Source organism: Pleuronectes platessa, chromosome 21 (assembly GCF_947347685.1).
Source record: "Pleuronectes platessa chromosome 21, fPlePla1.1, whole genome shotgun sequence".
NCBI classification, from domain to species: Eukaryota; Metazoa; Chordata; class Actinopteri; order Pleuronectiformes; family Pleuronectidae; genus Pleuronectes; species Pleuronectes platessa.
Genome location: NC_070646.1, coordinates 8,230,292 through 8,246,052, shown reverse-complemented (window position 1 = coordinate 8,246,052; position 15,761 = coordinate 8,230,292). Strand labels below are relative to the sequence as shown.

At 44.2% G+C, this 15,761-nt stretch overlaps 2 protein-coding genes across 3 annotated transcripts in view; both read right to left on the bottom strand.

The window, feature by feature from the left end:
• Positions 1-1,165: 1,165 nt before the first annotated feature.
• On the bottom strand, positions 1,166-3,038 carry foxi1 (forkhead box i1). The gene is made up of 2 exons (XM_053414118.1): positions 2,441-3,038; positions 1,166-2,196 (listed from the first exon to the last, which is right to left on the bottom strand). Exons 1-2 carry the CDS (start codon positions 3,036-3,038, stop codon positions 1,640-1,642), a joined length of 1,155 nt encoding a protein of 384 aa, XP_053270093.1. The 3' UTR covers positions 1,166-1,639.
• An 11,421-nt stretch (positions 3,039-14,459) lies between these two features.
• Positions 14,460-15,761, bottom strand: part of dock1 (dedicator of cytokinesis 1) — a 170,895-nt gene continuing 169,593 nt past the window's right edge. For both annotated transcript variants that reach the window (XM_053413680.1, XM_053413681.1), the window contains exon 52: positions 14,460-15,385. In XM_053413680.1, the coding sequence (XP_053269655.1) occupies positions 15,290-15,385 (96 nt within the window). In that variant the 3' untranslated portion in view covers positions 14,460-15,289. The remainder of the gene's footprint in view (positions 15,386-15,761) is intronic.

Here is a 15,761-nt window from a genome sequence, read left to right as displayed (position 1 = left end):
CTTTGTCTGCTCCGTGGCCCTGCTCCACAGAGAATGGAGCGAAATGTGGCCTGAGGGAGATAATTTGTTCCCAGATCTTCAGATGGCAATATTTTCATTTGAGCCCAGGAGGGGATCTCTTGAATTGCCAGCTTTCCATTGTGTTCCAACAAGGGGCACGAATGTCTTGTCAATTAATTTTTCTTTTATTCCAGACCACGCAGCGCCTGAGTGAATTCAATTACCGACCAATTAAGAGGTGTTTCCTTTTATTTACAGGCTTTGATTCCGTGCGTATCCATATTGTTTGAAAATAAGACAGGAGCGGGGGGTGTTAAATCACTTGAAACATTCCCTCTGCGTGGGCTGTTTAATATTTCCCTCCCCAATGGCATGCTCTCTCCGCTGTGTCCCCCGGGTCACCAGCACAACAAAAGCACATTTCATGTCGCTGAACTCTGTCCACAATTGTTCCGCAGATGCTCCTCCACTGTGGTTCCCCCCCAAACCCCACCCCCCAACAAATCCAAATCCCACTAACAGGATTCCCAGTGACACTCACGCACGAAACGGCCATCGTTGTGCGTGACAGGACTTTGGGAATAGATGGGGACAGGTGGAATATCCAGCAAACAGGTTCACGTCACACAGAGTCAGGTCCAGCTCGGACACAAAGCTGAACTCTTGAACCTCCTGGAAATAAGTTAGAGGTCTGATAGCTTGTTGGAAACGGGGATATTGGAAGTGACAAGCGGAAAATGTCTCAGTCTTACGCACTTTACTGCTTAAAGCCACCTGACTTCAGATTTCCTGACAAGGCCCGGAGGCATTCATTTGCAACATGGTTAATTTTCTTACAATGCCAGCACTTTGGAGGACTTGATCTGAATATTTGAAAGAACTTTTTAAATAAATAAATGTATTTTAGTAGCTTGGAAGGAGCTGGAAAATAGACAGAAACCAAATGAGGGTGTCTCTAAAATTATTTAAACAAAAACCACCTTATAAAAAGAGGGTTTAGGTGAAGGCCTGTTGTGCTTGATCTTGAATTATACAAATAAGTGGTTTTAAAAGTAGCACAAAGTATTTAAAGTATTTTTCAGAGTACATCTCATCATGTGGCCCCTTTACATTCTTATTTCCCAGATTTTTAGGAAAATGACACAAGAGCCTTGAACAGTAGGAATTAAAATGAATGACTTTTATTCAAACATCGACACGAGTTTAAATAGAACACAAAAACACAGTTCAGTCTAAAAAATACACATTATGAAAATAATTTCTGTACACGTTTGTCTTCTTCTTCTTCTTCTGGAGTCAGCCCAACCGAGCAGCTACAATACGGATCATACAAAAATAAGTTCTAGGATATGTCTCTGTGGAGTGAATCATTTCATCAACATGTTTGTTGTGCTCATGTGAACAAACCACAGTGGAGCAGTGGCACTTTATATTCCTTCTCTAACACACTGAGATATATATATTGGTTTCCCAGTGCAGGAGGATTATTGTGGTGGAAAACACCAGTTTAATTCCAGTGGTACAGTGAGGCCTACCAAACCAGTGAGTGAGTGAATGAGTGATAACATGGCACCAGATAAGAAATGTGAATTCTAACTAAGAGAGATAAATTAGTTTTCTTGTTTTCTTCCGGACAGTCTTACACCTCAGTTCCTTCCCGGTTGTATATGAGGTTGTTCACGCTGAAGTGGTTGGAGAGGCTCTGTACTGAGGAGTAGTAGTTGATTCTGTTGTTGTCAGAGTTCAGGGGAGAGACTAACGAGGGCGAGTAGGAGCCCAGTCCGGACATGCCCTCTCTGCTCTGGGACAATCCCCCGAGGTGCGCGGTGCCGTAGTCCCGCTCCCCGCCCCTGGAGCCCTCGGTGCCGGTGCCGGTGGTGGTGCCGCCGCCGCTGGCCGCCAGCAGCGAGTTCACGCTGGACACGAAGTTGCTGTAGCACGGGCTGTGCTCCGAAGAGGGGGACGGCGACGACTTGGGCTCCGTGGAGGCCGGGGACCCGTGCAGGCTGGGCGGGGAGGAGCTCAGCATGCTGGCGGTGTCGGAGAGCTTGTGCGCGCTGCCGTCCTCGGACTTGACGGGGGGAGACGTGCTGTCCGCTCCGGTCAGGTCCGATCGCCTCTTTCTCTTCCGCCTGAAGTTGCCGTTGTCGAACATCTTCTCGCAGTTCGGGTCCAGGGTCCAGTAGTTTCCTTTTCCTGCAGAGAGAAGCGACACCAGGGTTTAATATAAGCTTAAATTTAAACATTTAAAACGCACAACTTCATCCCATATTTCCCATTTAACCTAAAAAAAGTGACAACGAACTGAAAATATTCAAATACATTTTAAGATTTCATTTATTTTAAGATTTGTCATTAATCTTTCAAAACAGTAACAAACGTCCCAAGGCGAATTAGTGCAGGAACTGTAATAAAATCATCTTCATTCTTTGGGACTCACCGGGGTCATCCTCGTCCCGGGCCACCTTCTTGAAGCAGTCGTTCAGTGACAGGTTGTGTCGGATCGAGTTCTGCCATCCTGCCTTGCTCTTCTTGTAGAATGGGAAGTTTTCGGCCACGTACTGGTAGATCTGACTCAGGGTCAGCTTCTTGTCCTGTGTGTGCTGGATGGCCATGGCTATGAGCGCCGAGTAGGAGTAAGGTGGCCTGACCATCTTGAAGAGCTCCTGCTGGCTGGAGATGGACAACCAGCCCAGGTCGGCGCCACCGAACCCGGTGGGAGGCGGCAAGAACTGCCGCTGGTTCGAGCCGTATCCAGACTGGATGTAGGACGTGCCGTTGTTCCCGGCAAGGTACGGCGAGGAGTTGATGCCGGGCCCGTTCAGCCACAGGTACGGGTTCGTGGAGGGGGACGTGTACTCCCCGAGGCCGTAACCGGAGGGATGCGTGGGCGGCCTCTGGGGGTGGTGGTGGTGGAGGTTCTGCTGGTACACACCGTAGTTGTCGCAGTACACGGCCATGTCCAGGAGCTCCTGTGCGCTGTGGTGCTGAATCGGGCTGGTCTGCTGGCTGGAAGGTTGGTGTCCAAAAGCGTTCATAATCCGCATTGAGTAGATTTCCACCCCAAAAAAAGCTAATCTCGTCTCAGTGACTCTCCCTCAGGACTGAGCTCATCCTCGGAGGGAGGAGTATTTATGCGCTGAGCCCGGAGCCTCTCCAGGTAGCCCATTGAGGAAAAGTTTGGGGTTGGTCACACCTCTCTTCTCTGTCCTGTAACAGCCCACTCGTGTTGACCCACTCTCCGTATCAACGAGCATCGATACTGCGTCTCACTGCGGCGCAGGGGTTCAGTTTATTTGTTCAGGCATATTCCCTTCCACGAACGGTTGAGATTTTAATCCAGGACAATTACCCGTGCGTAATTACGCACAGGAGTTTATCTCGAGTTTGGCAACTTCAGGAAGTTGTTTTAATAAATCCAACAAAGACTTGAGCGAAATTCGAAGTTGAATTATGAGACCATTAGATTTGAGAAATTTATAAATATGCAGGAGAATGTATATTAGTCCTGGTTGCAAGTTGTTTCCAGATTTTTGAGCTTTTATTTCGCTTGATAAAAAAACAAAAAACTCTGATAGAAACTTGAATGAATGGCAAATATATATATATATATATTTTTAAAGCAAACCTCCATCTGTCATTAGGCCTCCTCACTTGTTTGAGAGACAGACATTTATCACATTTATTTATTCTGAATATAAAACCAACGTTTTTTTAGATGAAGGGTAAAAGAGGGGAATTAGATTGAACTATAATTCTCATGCTGTTTCTGCTTCTGCTCGTGCCCGTGTCTGAACTCGCTGAACTCTGTGCGGGTCAGTGTCAAACCCAAACAAGAGGCAGCTTCTCCTAAAAAGAGATTCGTTTGCAATAAACACTTCACCAGTGCCGCAGGTTTAGTGTCAACAAGTGACTCGTGGGAGAAATCATCACATACAGCAGGAGAACATATCCACCCTGTAAAAAAATAAAATAGGTCACGTATGTCTTTCTAATAACTTTTAGGAATATTAAGACAAACAGAAAATCAGAATCCACAGGTTTTCTTCCACTTGGATTTCAGAATTGTTTTATTCAAATGTGACATTTAGTGTAATCAGATTTAAAATGTGATGAGATTAGAATAAAGTGAAGAAATAATCAGCAGGCCATTTAATATATAACATAGAAGGAAGTGCTATGTGTTACTAAACAATAATATAATGATCAGCTCCAGTAGAGTTTGACTATTTGGATTTGATTTCCTCCATGTGGTGAGAGGAGCAGTGTCTGTCCTGGAGAAAAACGTCTGGCAGATAAATGGAGTTTCGACTGACAGGAGAGAGAGAGAGAGAGAGGACGTCAACCCACCGATACTTCAGGTCCACACTCCTACACCTGGGGAGGGTACAGACCTACATTTTGAATTTGGATCCATGCGTCTCCTGCGCGTCCTGGCTATGATGATGAAGATGAGGATGAGGAGGAGGAGTGGGGCTCTACAGGCTGCAGCTGGACTCCTGCACTAATCGCCGGCGCATTCCTCCTCTCCATGACCTTGATGTAATTGTTTGGCTCCAAGGTGTTGTCCCGACCACGGGCCGTGCAGCGGTGGCGAGCAGCGGACTCCGCGTGGGGGCCAGTGGCATTTAACCCCCACATGAAAACAGCCACAACCTGTGAGGTGTCTGACAGCCGCTGCAGCTAATTACTGGTGACCGGTGTGCTGCTGCTGACTGACTGCACATGTGGATCCAGAAGGAGCCAGACAGGCACAGACCCTGCAGCCACCGACACTTGGAATCTGTAAAAACATTAAATCCTGCACATTAAGGCTGTAAAATAAATGATATGACATAAACACGAATGCTGGTTTTAACATTACATTAGTTTAAAGGTTTTGTAATAGTAACTTTTGTTATTTCTCTCATGACTTTCAAACTTGCAATTTGTTTTATTTATTCATACTTGTTATTTTAAATCACGATTCAGTTAATGTTGGTTATTTTTGATTTGGGCTTCATTAAAAAAGAAAAAGGTAAATATCAGACTCCAGAGCCCAAGCAGCCGACAGTCACAACTTCCTACGTTTTCCACTCGGATAAAGTTCAGAGATGTCAAATGGGGCTCAACTTCAAACCCCCCTATGTCATTGGAAAGTAGTTATTCAAACATGCTGACTTTGTGTGTGTGTGGGTGTGTGGGTGGGGTGGGGTGGGGGTGTCTATTGTTACCCTGCCATGTCCGTCTTCATCCCCCTGTTTCCTGGAGCTTTTTTGAGGTCATGGGAGCTTTTCTTTGGGAGATCAAGTCAATCCCGGCGAGGTCGGAGCCACTGCAGGCGCCTTCAGACCGGGTGCAGGGAAGAAACACTGCTGCAGGTGATGTGGGGGGGGGGGGGGGGGGGGGGGGGGGTCCTCCTTACTGCTGCTGCTTTTCCAAATACCAGCAAATTTCACTGCATTAGATTTAAACACCTGCTGGAATCAACACAGATGGTTGATAATAATAAGGCCCGTTCCCTGCACAGTGCAGCCTCGGCTTCCACCATGTGGCCGTGTCACTTAGAGATCTGCAGGTTTATGGCTTTGGAGCAATAATCACACTGTTAGATACATGTAAAGCCACTAAACCCATTAAAGGCCCAGTTAGAGTCATTAACTTTGACTGTGTAAACAAAACTATCCCTGGAGCCAGAGGGCCTGTGCCGCTCAGAGTCTCCCCCTAGTGGAGGAACAAAGCAAAACCGGCAAAACATCCATCCTGTATCTGTACTGTTGTATTCTCTGAAGGCTGGAGAGGGGATTGAGGGTTCTTTAATCAGGAAAGTGTTGAAGCCGTGTCCACAGCGAGAAACAGTAATTATGGGATCTGTAGCTGAGATTTATAAAAATAAACCTTTATAGTAATTTTCAGACATGATATCTTGACTATGTCTGGAAGATTGGGTTTGCACATTATCCAGAGTTTCTCTTTAACATATGGAGACTGGCAGCAGGGGATGGTTGGAGTCAGATGCATTCACAACAACAGCAAATGCAATTATCACATGTTTTTGTTTGGAGCACATCAAAACCCACATTGGCCTTCATCACCAAAAGCTCTTATATCCCGTTGTCTGTCCAAGTTGACATCTTACTCAGCGTCTTCCATGTGTACGACTCCTCCTTCTCATCTTGAAGTATTTGTATTTCTTCCACTCTTGGGTCTGTTGAGTGTCATCAAATCCAATTGAACCCTCCAGGAGAATTGCAGGAGAATATCCAGAGTTCAGTGTGTGTCTGAAAGAAACTTCAGTTTAGGATTTAACTGCTTTTTAGTGTCAAACTCTGCACGTATATCTTTCTGCACAGCAAAGCATGCAGGTCGAGCAAAACTCCCCTTGTGTGGAGGGGCAGTGGAACTCTGCTGTAAAGCGGCTTCAATTTCAAACACCACATATCACCAGCACATTAACATCTCACAGTACTCGTCCACCTGCGAGGCCCAAGGGGGGGGGGGGGGGGGGGGGGGGGGTTCTTAGTAATTAGACGTTCCTCTCCGTGTCGCCCCGTCTGACCAATTACACTTTGGCCCCGACAGTCCGTCTTGTCTCTACGAGCTAAGGAGGCAGCCCTGCAGACAACACTCCGACCAGAGGGGAAGACATACAACCAGCCCGGCCTTCTGCTTCTCCCCTGCTGCAGCTGCATTAGCTTAATTCTCTCCTCCACTGGGCAGATTTACACCTCTGCTCCTGATCACCTCCTGGGAGAGATCAGATGCTGCTGGTCTGCTGGAGCGGGGCCAGCCGAGCACCAACACCAGAGGTTAAATATAACCTGTGACTGCTGTTTTCTAGTCTGGTCTTCAAATACAGAAACGTGGAGAGTCATGAAATTAAGACAGCAGAGATAATTCAGTTCTAAAATTCCAGTAACTGTTCAATAACTGCTGCTTAAATTCAATTGTCCAAAAAACCCTGTGAACATGAGCTGATGCAGCAGGATGCTGGCGGTGTCAAGACTATTAACATGCCCCTTTAAAATGAGATATGCTCAAGTCAGAGGTTTATGCCACTGGTCGTTATTCATGGAGGCAGAGTGGTGCACTAACAGGATCGTCCAGATGAGGGCAGCATTGCTTCAAACATAAAACTCCCCCAGCCTTCGTCAAATAACACCATAAATAAAGTCTGAAGCTTCCTCTTAGGCAAAATACATCAAACCCCAGAATCTTACTAGTGTATCGATTTAAAAACCAGAATTCAAGGAATACACAGACGTCAGAAGTTGGAGTAAAAGTTATGAAACGTGTTTGGATGTGGAGAATCTCTGCAGCTACTCCGATGCTAATCACTCTCACTGCGGCATTATAACTATGAGTCACGTCACAATAATAATAAACATATTCTGCTTCAGTTTATCATTACGTCAGACGTGAGCTCTGTTATGTTTGATATATTTTGAAACATTGTTATTTAATAGTCAGAAAACAGCTGTCAGTAGATTCCTAGTCATCATATTGGCAGCAATAAATGAATGAAGCTATTAATCTATTCCATATGTGCACATAAAAATACTTTAGACGGAGATAAACAAAATATAGAGAGATGAGATCACAAGATTTAAAAGTAAAGATTTAATTTAATAAAATAATTTGGATATTCTTCCATCGGGACACACGGTTCTAACCACGTGAATCAGAAACCAGAAGGGAACTCTGCTTCCTCGTAGAACCAGTTCTCCACCCCCCCCCCATCTCGAGTTATGTCTCCTAGCAACACGACTCACACCGACTGCCTGGGAAAACCCGGAGCTTCATAACGACCCGAGCTGATACGAGATGTAGATAATAAGGTGCAGAGAGGGTAAGTGATATATTTAGTGCTGCACGTGGTCACAGGGAATATATCACAGACATGTTTAAAAGCTGCTTCTCCTGAGCTTTAGGGTTCCAGCGTCGTGATAAGGCCCTGATGGAGAGTGTGTGTCTGTGTTTGAAGTTAGAGGCAGAGGGGGACAGAGGGGAACAGAGCTGCTCCATCACAGGTCTGACTCCCAGCGACCAGGGCAGAAGTTAACTGGGAAGAAGAGAAACCGGCTCGGGCGACTGTCAGCAACATCTCTCACTTTAAAACAGGGTTTGAAACTTCACTCACGCCGACTCAGAATCAGTTCATCAGTTTATTCACATTTCATCGAGCTCGGGGTGATGTCACTCAAACTTTCAAAAAATCTGATTTGATATAATTTGATTTATTGAATGTTTGATTATGCTACTTGAGTGTCACATCAGATAGGATTCATTATCTAACCTTGTGGCCCCGGACTTGTAAGAGTCCTGTGTCAAATTATATTACATTGTATTGTTGGACCGACTAGAAACATTACTTCTGTGTTCTTTCAAATTAAAGTTAGCGATTGTGTAACTTGCCAACTTTGTGTGTTACCCATTGGAGTATACGGGTATTGTAGATAATGCTCATCACAATTCCCAAAACACTAAGTCAACATATCTGAATTGTATCTATTGTCCAACTTACAGTTCAAAACTAAATATATCGAGGTTAACCATCTTGATATAGAAGATAAAGGGCTGAGGGGTAGAGTGGATGTTCTCCAACCTGAAAGGTCGGCAGTTCGATCCCCAGTCTGAACCATCTGCATGCTGAAGTTTGGGGTGAATGTAGAACTGTACTGTCAAGCGCTTTGAGTGGTCATCAAGACTAGAAAAGCGCTTTATAAACACAAAGCCATTTTGCCATTTAAAAATTAAATAAGTGTTGATTTTATTTACAAAAGACGGAAAAACAACAAATAACCCAAATGTATCAACATTGTTTCTGTCCATCAACTAATCATTCAGTTACCAATCGCTCGGATTCAGACACAGCATGACAGAGACATGCAGCTGGAACTGTAGCATCGTATTAAAAACCTCTTTCTTTCACACTCAGTTGAAATAATTCCACATCATCAGCTCCTCAGTGATTCGGCGTCTATTAACTTTTAGGAAGAATTCAAACAAAAGGAATTCTCAGTGAACGGCAGAGACTCGTCAAACCGACTCAGTGCAAATGTTGGGTTTCATATTCCCCTCTCGGTGTCGACTCTGCCGAGATGGAAAACCTCGACACAATCTGTGACAGCGACACACAACGACTCCGCTGTCACGTCTGTTGACATGTTTGTTTACACGTCTGTTGACACGTTTGTTTACGAGACTCCGCGACAGGCAGCTGCACATTCAGGACCGATGGATGTGAAACGTTCCTCATCTCCCATCCAGGCTGACATTCAGAGCGACAAGCTACATGTTGATTCCTCTTACGACACGTCCTTGTTTATTAGACACTTGACTCTAAATGGCTTCGTCCAATGAAAGGACAAAGTGATGGGGGGGGGGTGGCAGCTGACAGAGAACACAGACTGTGTTTTAAGTGACTTAGGGGGACAGAGGCTAAACGGACTTGGAGGGCCTTACATCGAACCACCGGGGGAAATCTACCACCAGACCACACCATGAAAACCTTAAAAGCAAAACTTGACTTAGTTCGGTTTATGGCTAAACGCACGGCTAGAATGGCTTTAGATGCTTAGTCTAGTTTCAAAATGTTTACTGCCAGGATATTGTAAAGATACTTTCACTCTTGCAACTTTAGGTCCAGTTCACACACGAATGTGAAGAGAAACTTGCAGTTCAGGCCTCACACCGGCAGTTGGCTCCTGGTTGCCAGATCAGGGCCACAAGGAAGCCACAGCAGTACCACATGCCAAAAAAGGCCCAGATTTGTTTCGGGACATTTGGGCCGCATTGGCCGTTTTACAAGTGGGCAACTTGTAGCTCAAATTGGCTTTGCCCGGGTCACAAGAAGTGCTGCATCTTCCTCATCTGTATCGAGGACTATTTGCCTTGTCACAGGACGTTTTATTCGTGGATTGGATTGAGAACGAGAGGTGAAGATTCTCCACTGAGACGTTCATGTGGCTGCGACCGGCCTCTTCAACTTTCTAGTTCATTTCTAATATTTCTGACACGGAAAACAACGAAATCTATACATTAGAATTCCGAACTTAACTCCGGAAACATCCTGTATTCCCTGAGTGTCGGCCATATTAACTGTTTATTACCACGTCCATTACTGTGTGCTTATGGTGAGTCTCCATTTTGCGCTGGAAAAAAAAGCCGTGAAATCCCCACAGGCGTTTGTGAATATATGGAAATACAGTCCTGCTTCATTATGCCAGGGAGACATTTAAAGAGAGGTACTCTCATCCACGGCCTCCCAGCAAATGAAAGTGTGTCGAGAGGGGTAAGGAAAATAATACACATGATCCCAGGCTGCAATGACAAATGCAATGGGGATAGAGCGCATTGTAAATACAATTCTCCTGGAGAGAGGAAGCTAGCTCACAGCTTCGCCCTCCACAAAGCCGCTGGAAATCCTCTCAATTAAGCCGAGCCTTTCCCTCTGCTTCGAGGGGGGAGAGGCTGGAGCATAATGCCTGGGCACAAATCACCGAGAGCCTATTGAAATAGCTGCCAGTGAACTATGTAATATTACCACTAGCGAAACGACTCAGCCCTTTTATCCATTTTCAATTGCGAGGGCGAGATACTGAGTGTGCGCTGGGTAGTCCTTGATAAGTGAATTATGCCACTGATGCAACTTTTGGTTCCCATCGCACAGTTTGGAGAGAACTTATCACCGCAACGCAATAACCAGGTTATGGTGACTATAAGCATTTATATATAAAATAATAAGTGCCACCCCGCCGGACTTCTCGAATTGTTATTGTTTCACAACTTTGAAGGAGTGTGGATTTTAGAAAAGCTCCGACAGTCATCACTTTTTTTCACTTTGAAATTCCAGAGTAAAAACGAATCTGTGAAAAGGATCCAAATTAATTAGTAATTGAAGGTAAGAAGTCGATATTTGGTGGAGGAACCTTTTGGCAGCAGCCGCAGCCTTGAGTCCGTACAGATACAACTGAATCAGCTTTTCACAGCAACACAATGAGACTTTCCCTCAAAAATTGCTTTTGTTATTTGAAATGATATCATTCCTCTGCCAGGGAGGTCGTGTGTTCACAGGTGTTCTTTGGTCTGCTGGTTTCCTTAGATTAAACAAATATTACTCAGTTTGGTTGAGGGAAGGACCTTTTTCATTTTGTTGGGATCATCAATTAAAGAACATTTCATTATTTATTTATTAACATTTGCACTGGTTTCTTGGGAAATATTAATGGATCTTGATGAAAAAGCCGGGCACATTATGTGACTGATATTAATGAGTGTGCAGCTTGGTCGAGGTGTTTCGCTCTACCGAGTCAGATTTTTGCATATTTTGCCGTTTACCCTGCTTTACTGCAACTTCAGTGCTTTTACTGGAAAGAGCAACTGGGTAAAGTTTAGTCAACGTCATCAATGACACAAGTTGGAATGAGGCGTGTGCACGAGACAGCAGTTTGAGATAAATCACTTCCTCTTACACTCCTTTTAATGTATTCTGCTGCATTCATGTTCCCTGCACCCCCCGCAAGCCAGCCAGGTGGCAAAGAATCATCACAGCATCACCCTGAGTAATGTCAGGTTAACTTTTCTTCTTCTTCTTCTTCTTCTTAAATGGCGGCATTCTCTCGATAAAGCTGAACCTCAGGGGCCAGACTGTTATGTCTTCCACGTTAATGTTAGAAAGTTCAGAGCGTCCACAGGCCTCCTCCAGGCAGATTTACAGCTGTTCACTTTTTAATGCTCACAACTGTATCCTGGCTGAGTGAGAGACGCTGGCTGGGAAACGTTCTTCTCTCCCTCCTCCTCTGATCATCACTTCTCAGGAGCTGAGCTGCAGATTCTACTGACGTCCACTGAGCAGCTGCTGGACTTTGCTGATTCAGGTTTTTTTCAACCTGCAGTCACTTGAATGACCCACAAACCTTCACTGAACTAACTGGGACTTCTGGCTTCAATAGTGATGAGTTCAAGTGTTATATTCTGAAAGGAGTATTTTTCATTTAACTGTACAATGTGAAACCTCTGCCCCTGGGGGTTTCTCAGATGATGTGGTGAAGCAGCGTGGGATCATGGGAGCTGTTGTCTTCACCACAATGAAAATGATAATTGTGAGCATTAAGAGTGACCAATAAAGCAGTTATGAGACAAATAAAAGGCAAAACATAATTGAAATGTCTTGTTACTTCGAATAAAATGTCTCTGGGTTTGAACATTGATGGAAACATTTTGGATAATAAAATACACAACATAGGTCGAGTCGTTTTTAGACCTTTTAAAGAAGAATTGTTATATAAGGATATCTTTAATGGGTGAAGTTAAATATATAAATGTTTTTATATCATCGCCATCGTGTTGTTTAGCGTCTATTTATTCACGTAGCCACTGATTGGCAATTAGGAATAGTTGAGAAGTTCACGGCCATTACGGCTCCTTCATTTTTCTCTCTAGCCTTTAATGAAAACCATGTTTTTTTTAAGTTGTTATTGTAAGCAGAGTGCGGTGCTGCACGGGATCAGGGGTAATGGTCCTTACGAAGAAACGGGCCTTGAGAGGAACAGGGATAAGAAGAACGAGGGAAGAGGAGGAGGAGAAAAACACTGGTATGATTGTAAAACTTGCATTTTTATTGAATATTACCTGCTCCATTCTTTCTGTTTGCAGAGCAATTTATCAGCCTGACAGAGAGCGCGTGGTCAAACTGAGGTCCTCCACTGCGCATGGAATCATCAGTGGTAACATTTACACAACAACGCTCTCTCCGGGATTCAATTGATTTCACTGTTTAACCATCTACACACGGGAGAGAGAGAGGGAGGGAGCGGGCGGCACAGGAAGTGGAAAACACTGCAGATCGACTTATCTTTACAATAACTTTTCAAAGCTTTTCAGACTATTTCTCTTATTTTTAATCCACCAGAAGGTTTTAATCCTCAGGAAATAGAACATGGACGTCAACAGAAGAAAATGTATGAATGAACGATTGAGAAATACTGTCAGTAATAGTTGGCGAATTAATGAGATGTTTCATTATTCGACAAAAATGTGTCATAACAACCCACGAGCTACAGAATCACAAGTGGTCTCTTCAGAGAGCTTTTCCCAAACGGAACTCCCGAGAGGAAACGTGTCAGTCATCGTTCCTAATTAGGACGACAGAGAGTTTGGTCAACTTTCTTAAGATGCTTAAAAAAAAAAGAAGAGGACACGATCAAACAACAGATGCTGCAGTTCTCAGGTGAACACGCGCAATCTGAAGGTGTCAGCAGAATGGGGGGAGCTGGTTTTTACGGTGAGGACAACGCAGCCTGTAAATACATTCACAGATTTATCAAATGTGCAGGCTGTAATTAAACGATGGTTTATAAAACACTGAGGTTCAACAGCAGGGTTTTATAGCAGCCTTGAGCCACTGGAGCACAAATAACAGCTGTAAACATAATGTTTGTTAGACTGATGATCATAAACCACACGATGCAATGAGACACAAGGCAGGAGTTGTGTTCAAATGGGAAGGAGGACGACTAATGAAGCCACGCGGAGGAAGTCACAACATTTACCTCCAATTGGGAGATTTTTTCAGTTTACTTTCCTTCTAGTGTGTGAATGTGAAGAAGAGCTGCAAGAGGTGACGTGTTTTAGATTTTCTAAAGCATCTAAACCTTTTCAAGTAATAAAAACTAATTTGAATGATTGAACCTGAAAATGGGCATATTGCGTCTCCTTTAATAAAACCGATCGGTGGTTTGAAGTAAAGTCTCTATTTCCTAAAAGCTGAACGCCTCAAGGTCCATCTGTACCGGAACGATTCACAACGACCTCATCGTCAAGTTATTCCACCGACACCCGAAGTGATGCAAACGCAACCCAACTAATTAAAGAGTAATTGAGTTTAAAGCTGCTGCTCAACAGATTATTATACACTGACAAAGTTGAATCTTTCATTTGGAGTCAAAATAACATTCCACCCATCAGGTAGAGAAAGCAGAGAGAAAAACACATCAGACTCCGATGACATCTCATCTATAATTTTCAACTAAATAAAAAATGTATTGGCGTGACACTTTGATACGCCACAGCAACGTGAGGAAGCTAGAGATTTAAAAATAAGAATTTAAGAATGAGAAGTCGAGGAGTTTTGTACAAAAGCAGAAATTAAAATTCCGTGAAGCGGGAAGAAGGCGGCAGGTTCACCTGAGTCGCTCCAGCAAATATGAGGTTCCAGATTCACACTCGTGGCTTTGAACAACGATCACCAGGAGAGCAGACACATTATGTGAAGGAGATTGCATTACTCGATATAGAAGTCGTCCCGGGGGAACACGGCCGGTGTGTGGATGATGAAGTGGCGGTAGCGACGGCTGTCAATCAAGCAGACGGGAAGCTCAGAGTGGAAGTGAAGAAATCAGCCAGTTCAGGGATTGGGCAAAGGAACCATTTTCAACATCTTTTTCTTTGAGGGAAAAATAATAAAAAAGCCAAAATCGTTCTGTTTTTAAAATACATACATTTGAAAGTTTATTCAGAAGTGATGTCAGTAGTGAGCCGGGAACAGTCAATATTATTGGAATCCAAGGTTACAGCAATCGAGGACAAGGTCCGAACAACGATAATGCGATGTGAGTTAGTCGTATGTGCACTCCACAAATTTAACCAATGAAAATCCTTGATGGTTCTCACATACCAACTCCATCAAGTCCCCGTCAATTCAAAACCTACAGGCCCTTTTTTTTTTTCGTTTCATATAAATGCCACTTAATCTAAATGATACGTTAATACAAAAAAAGAGTCATGATCCAATCACAGACAAAAAAACAGAAGGAGAAATAAAATCAAATCATATATACAAACCTCTGTACATAGTGGGAGTATGAATAAAAAGAGATAAAAAGGAATTCAATGAGCTATGTGCTCTCGTATACTCGAGAGTGGGCTGGTACTGGAAAGCTGTTGGTTCTATCCCAACACCGATCTGGTGTCGTGATGAAGTCTGGAGGTGGCGAGGCAGCGATTTACAAATTCAGTGACTGCTCCTCTGTGCAGCGCCCCCCCGCTGCAGACGGCGTCCACGTCAACCCGAAGGCAAAATGGAAAAGTGAAAAAAGGAGGATAAGAAGTGGGCGGGCGACGGTGAGGTATTCATCTTGTCAAGCTGGGACAGGGAGCGAGGAATGTGTGGGTAAAAAAGAATAACACAACCGCTTTTCAAGGGGGAGCGGTTACTGCTGTTGTTGATGGTGAGTTTTTTGTTGTTGTTGTTGTTGTTGTTGTTGTGTCGTCAGTGTGTTGTTTTGGTCCTACTGTCAGCGTCTTTTGTTCACTGTACAATTCCTGAATCGATGGAGGCCTGCTTCCTGGTGGTCTTGGGAGGAGGCGGGGGAGGGGTCTTGCTGGGCAGAGGAGGTGGGATGTGCTGCGAACACACACAAACAAAAACACAAACAGACACACAACAATTAAACTTTGAAATCTCAATATTCTTTAGCGGAGGCACCTCGGCTCAACGCCAAAATCCAGAGCTCAGGATTTAAAGCTGCCATCACTCCTGAAGTTGATTGACAGGACTTTTAATAGAAGAACTAATTCCGGGATCAGTTTACACAACGCTGGTGTCAGATCGGGTGATCACGGTGCCTCGAAACTGTCGGGGCGCATATTTGTCAGACTACAACTTGAACCAAAGCCGAACACATGATGACAGGAGAGTGGAATGGAAGCGGAGCGACGGACTCTTTAGATCAAGAATCTGTTTTATTCTGACACAAAAATCATTGTACCAAATAGAAGTT

Coding starts and splice junctions, on each gene's coding strand:
- foxi1 (XM_053414118.1), bottom strand. CDS start 3,038: ATGAACGCTTTTGGACACCAACCTTCCAGCCAGCAGACCAGCCCGATT. Junction 2,197..2,440: donor CCGGGACGAGGATGACCCCG/GTGAGTCCCAAA, acceptor TTCTCTCTGCAG/GAAAAGGAAACTACTGGACC.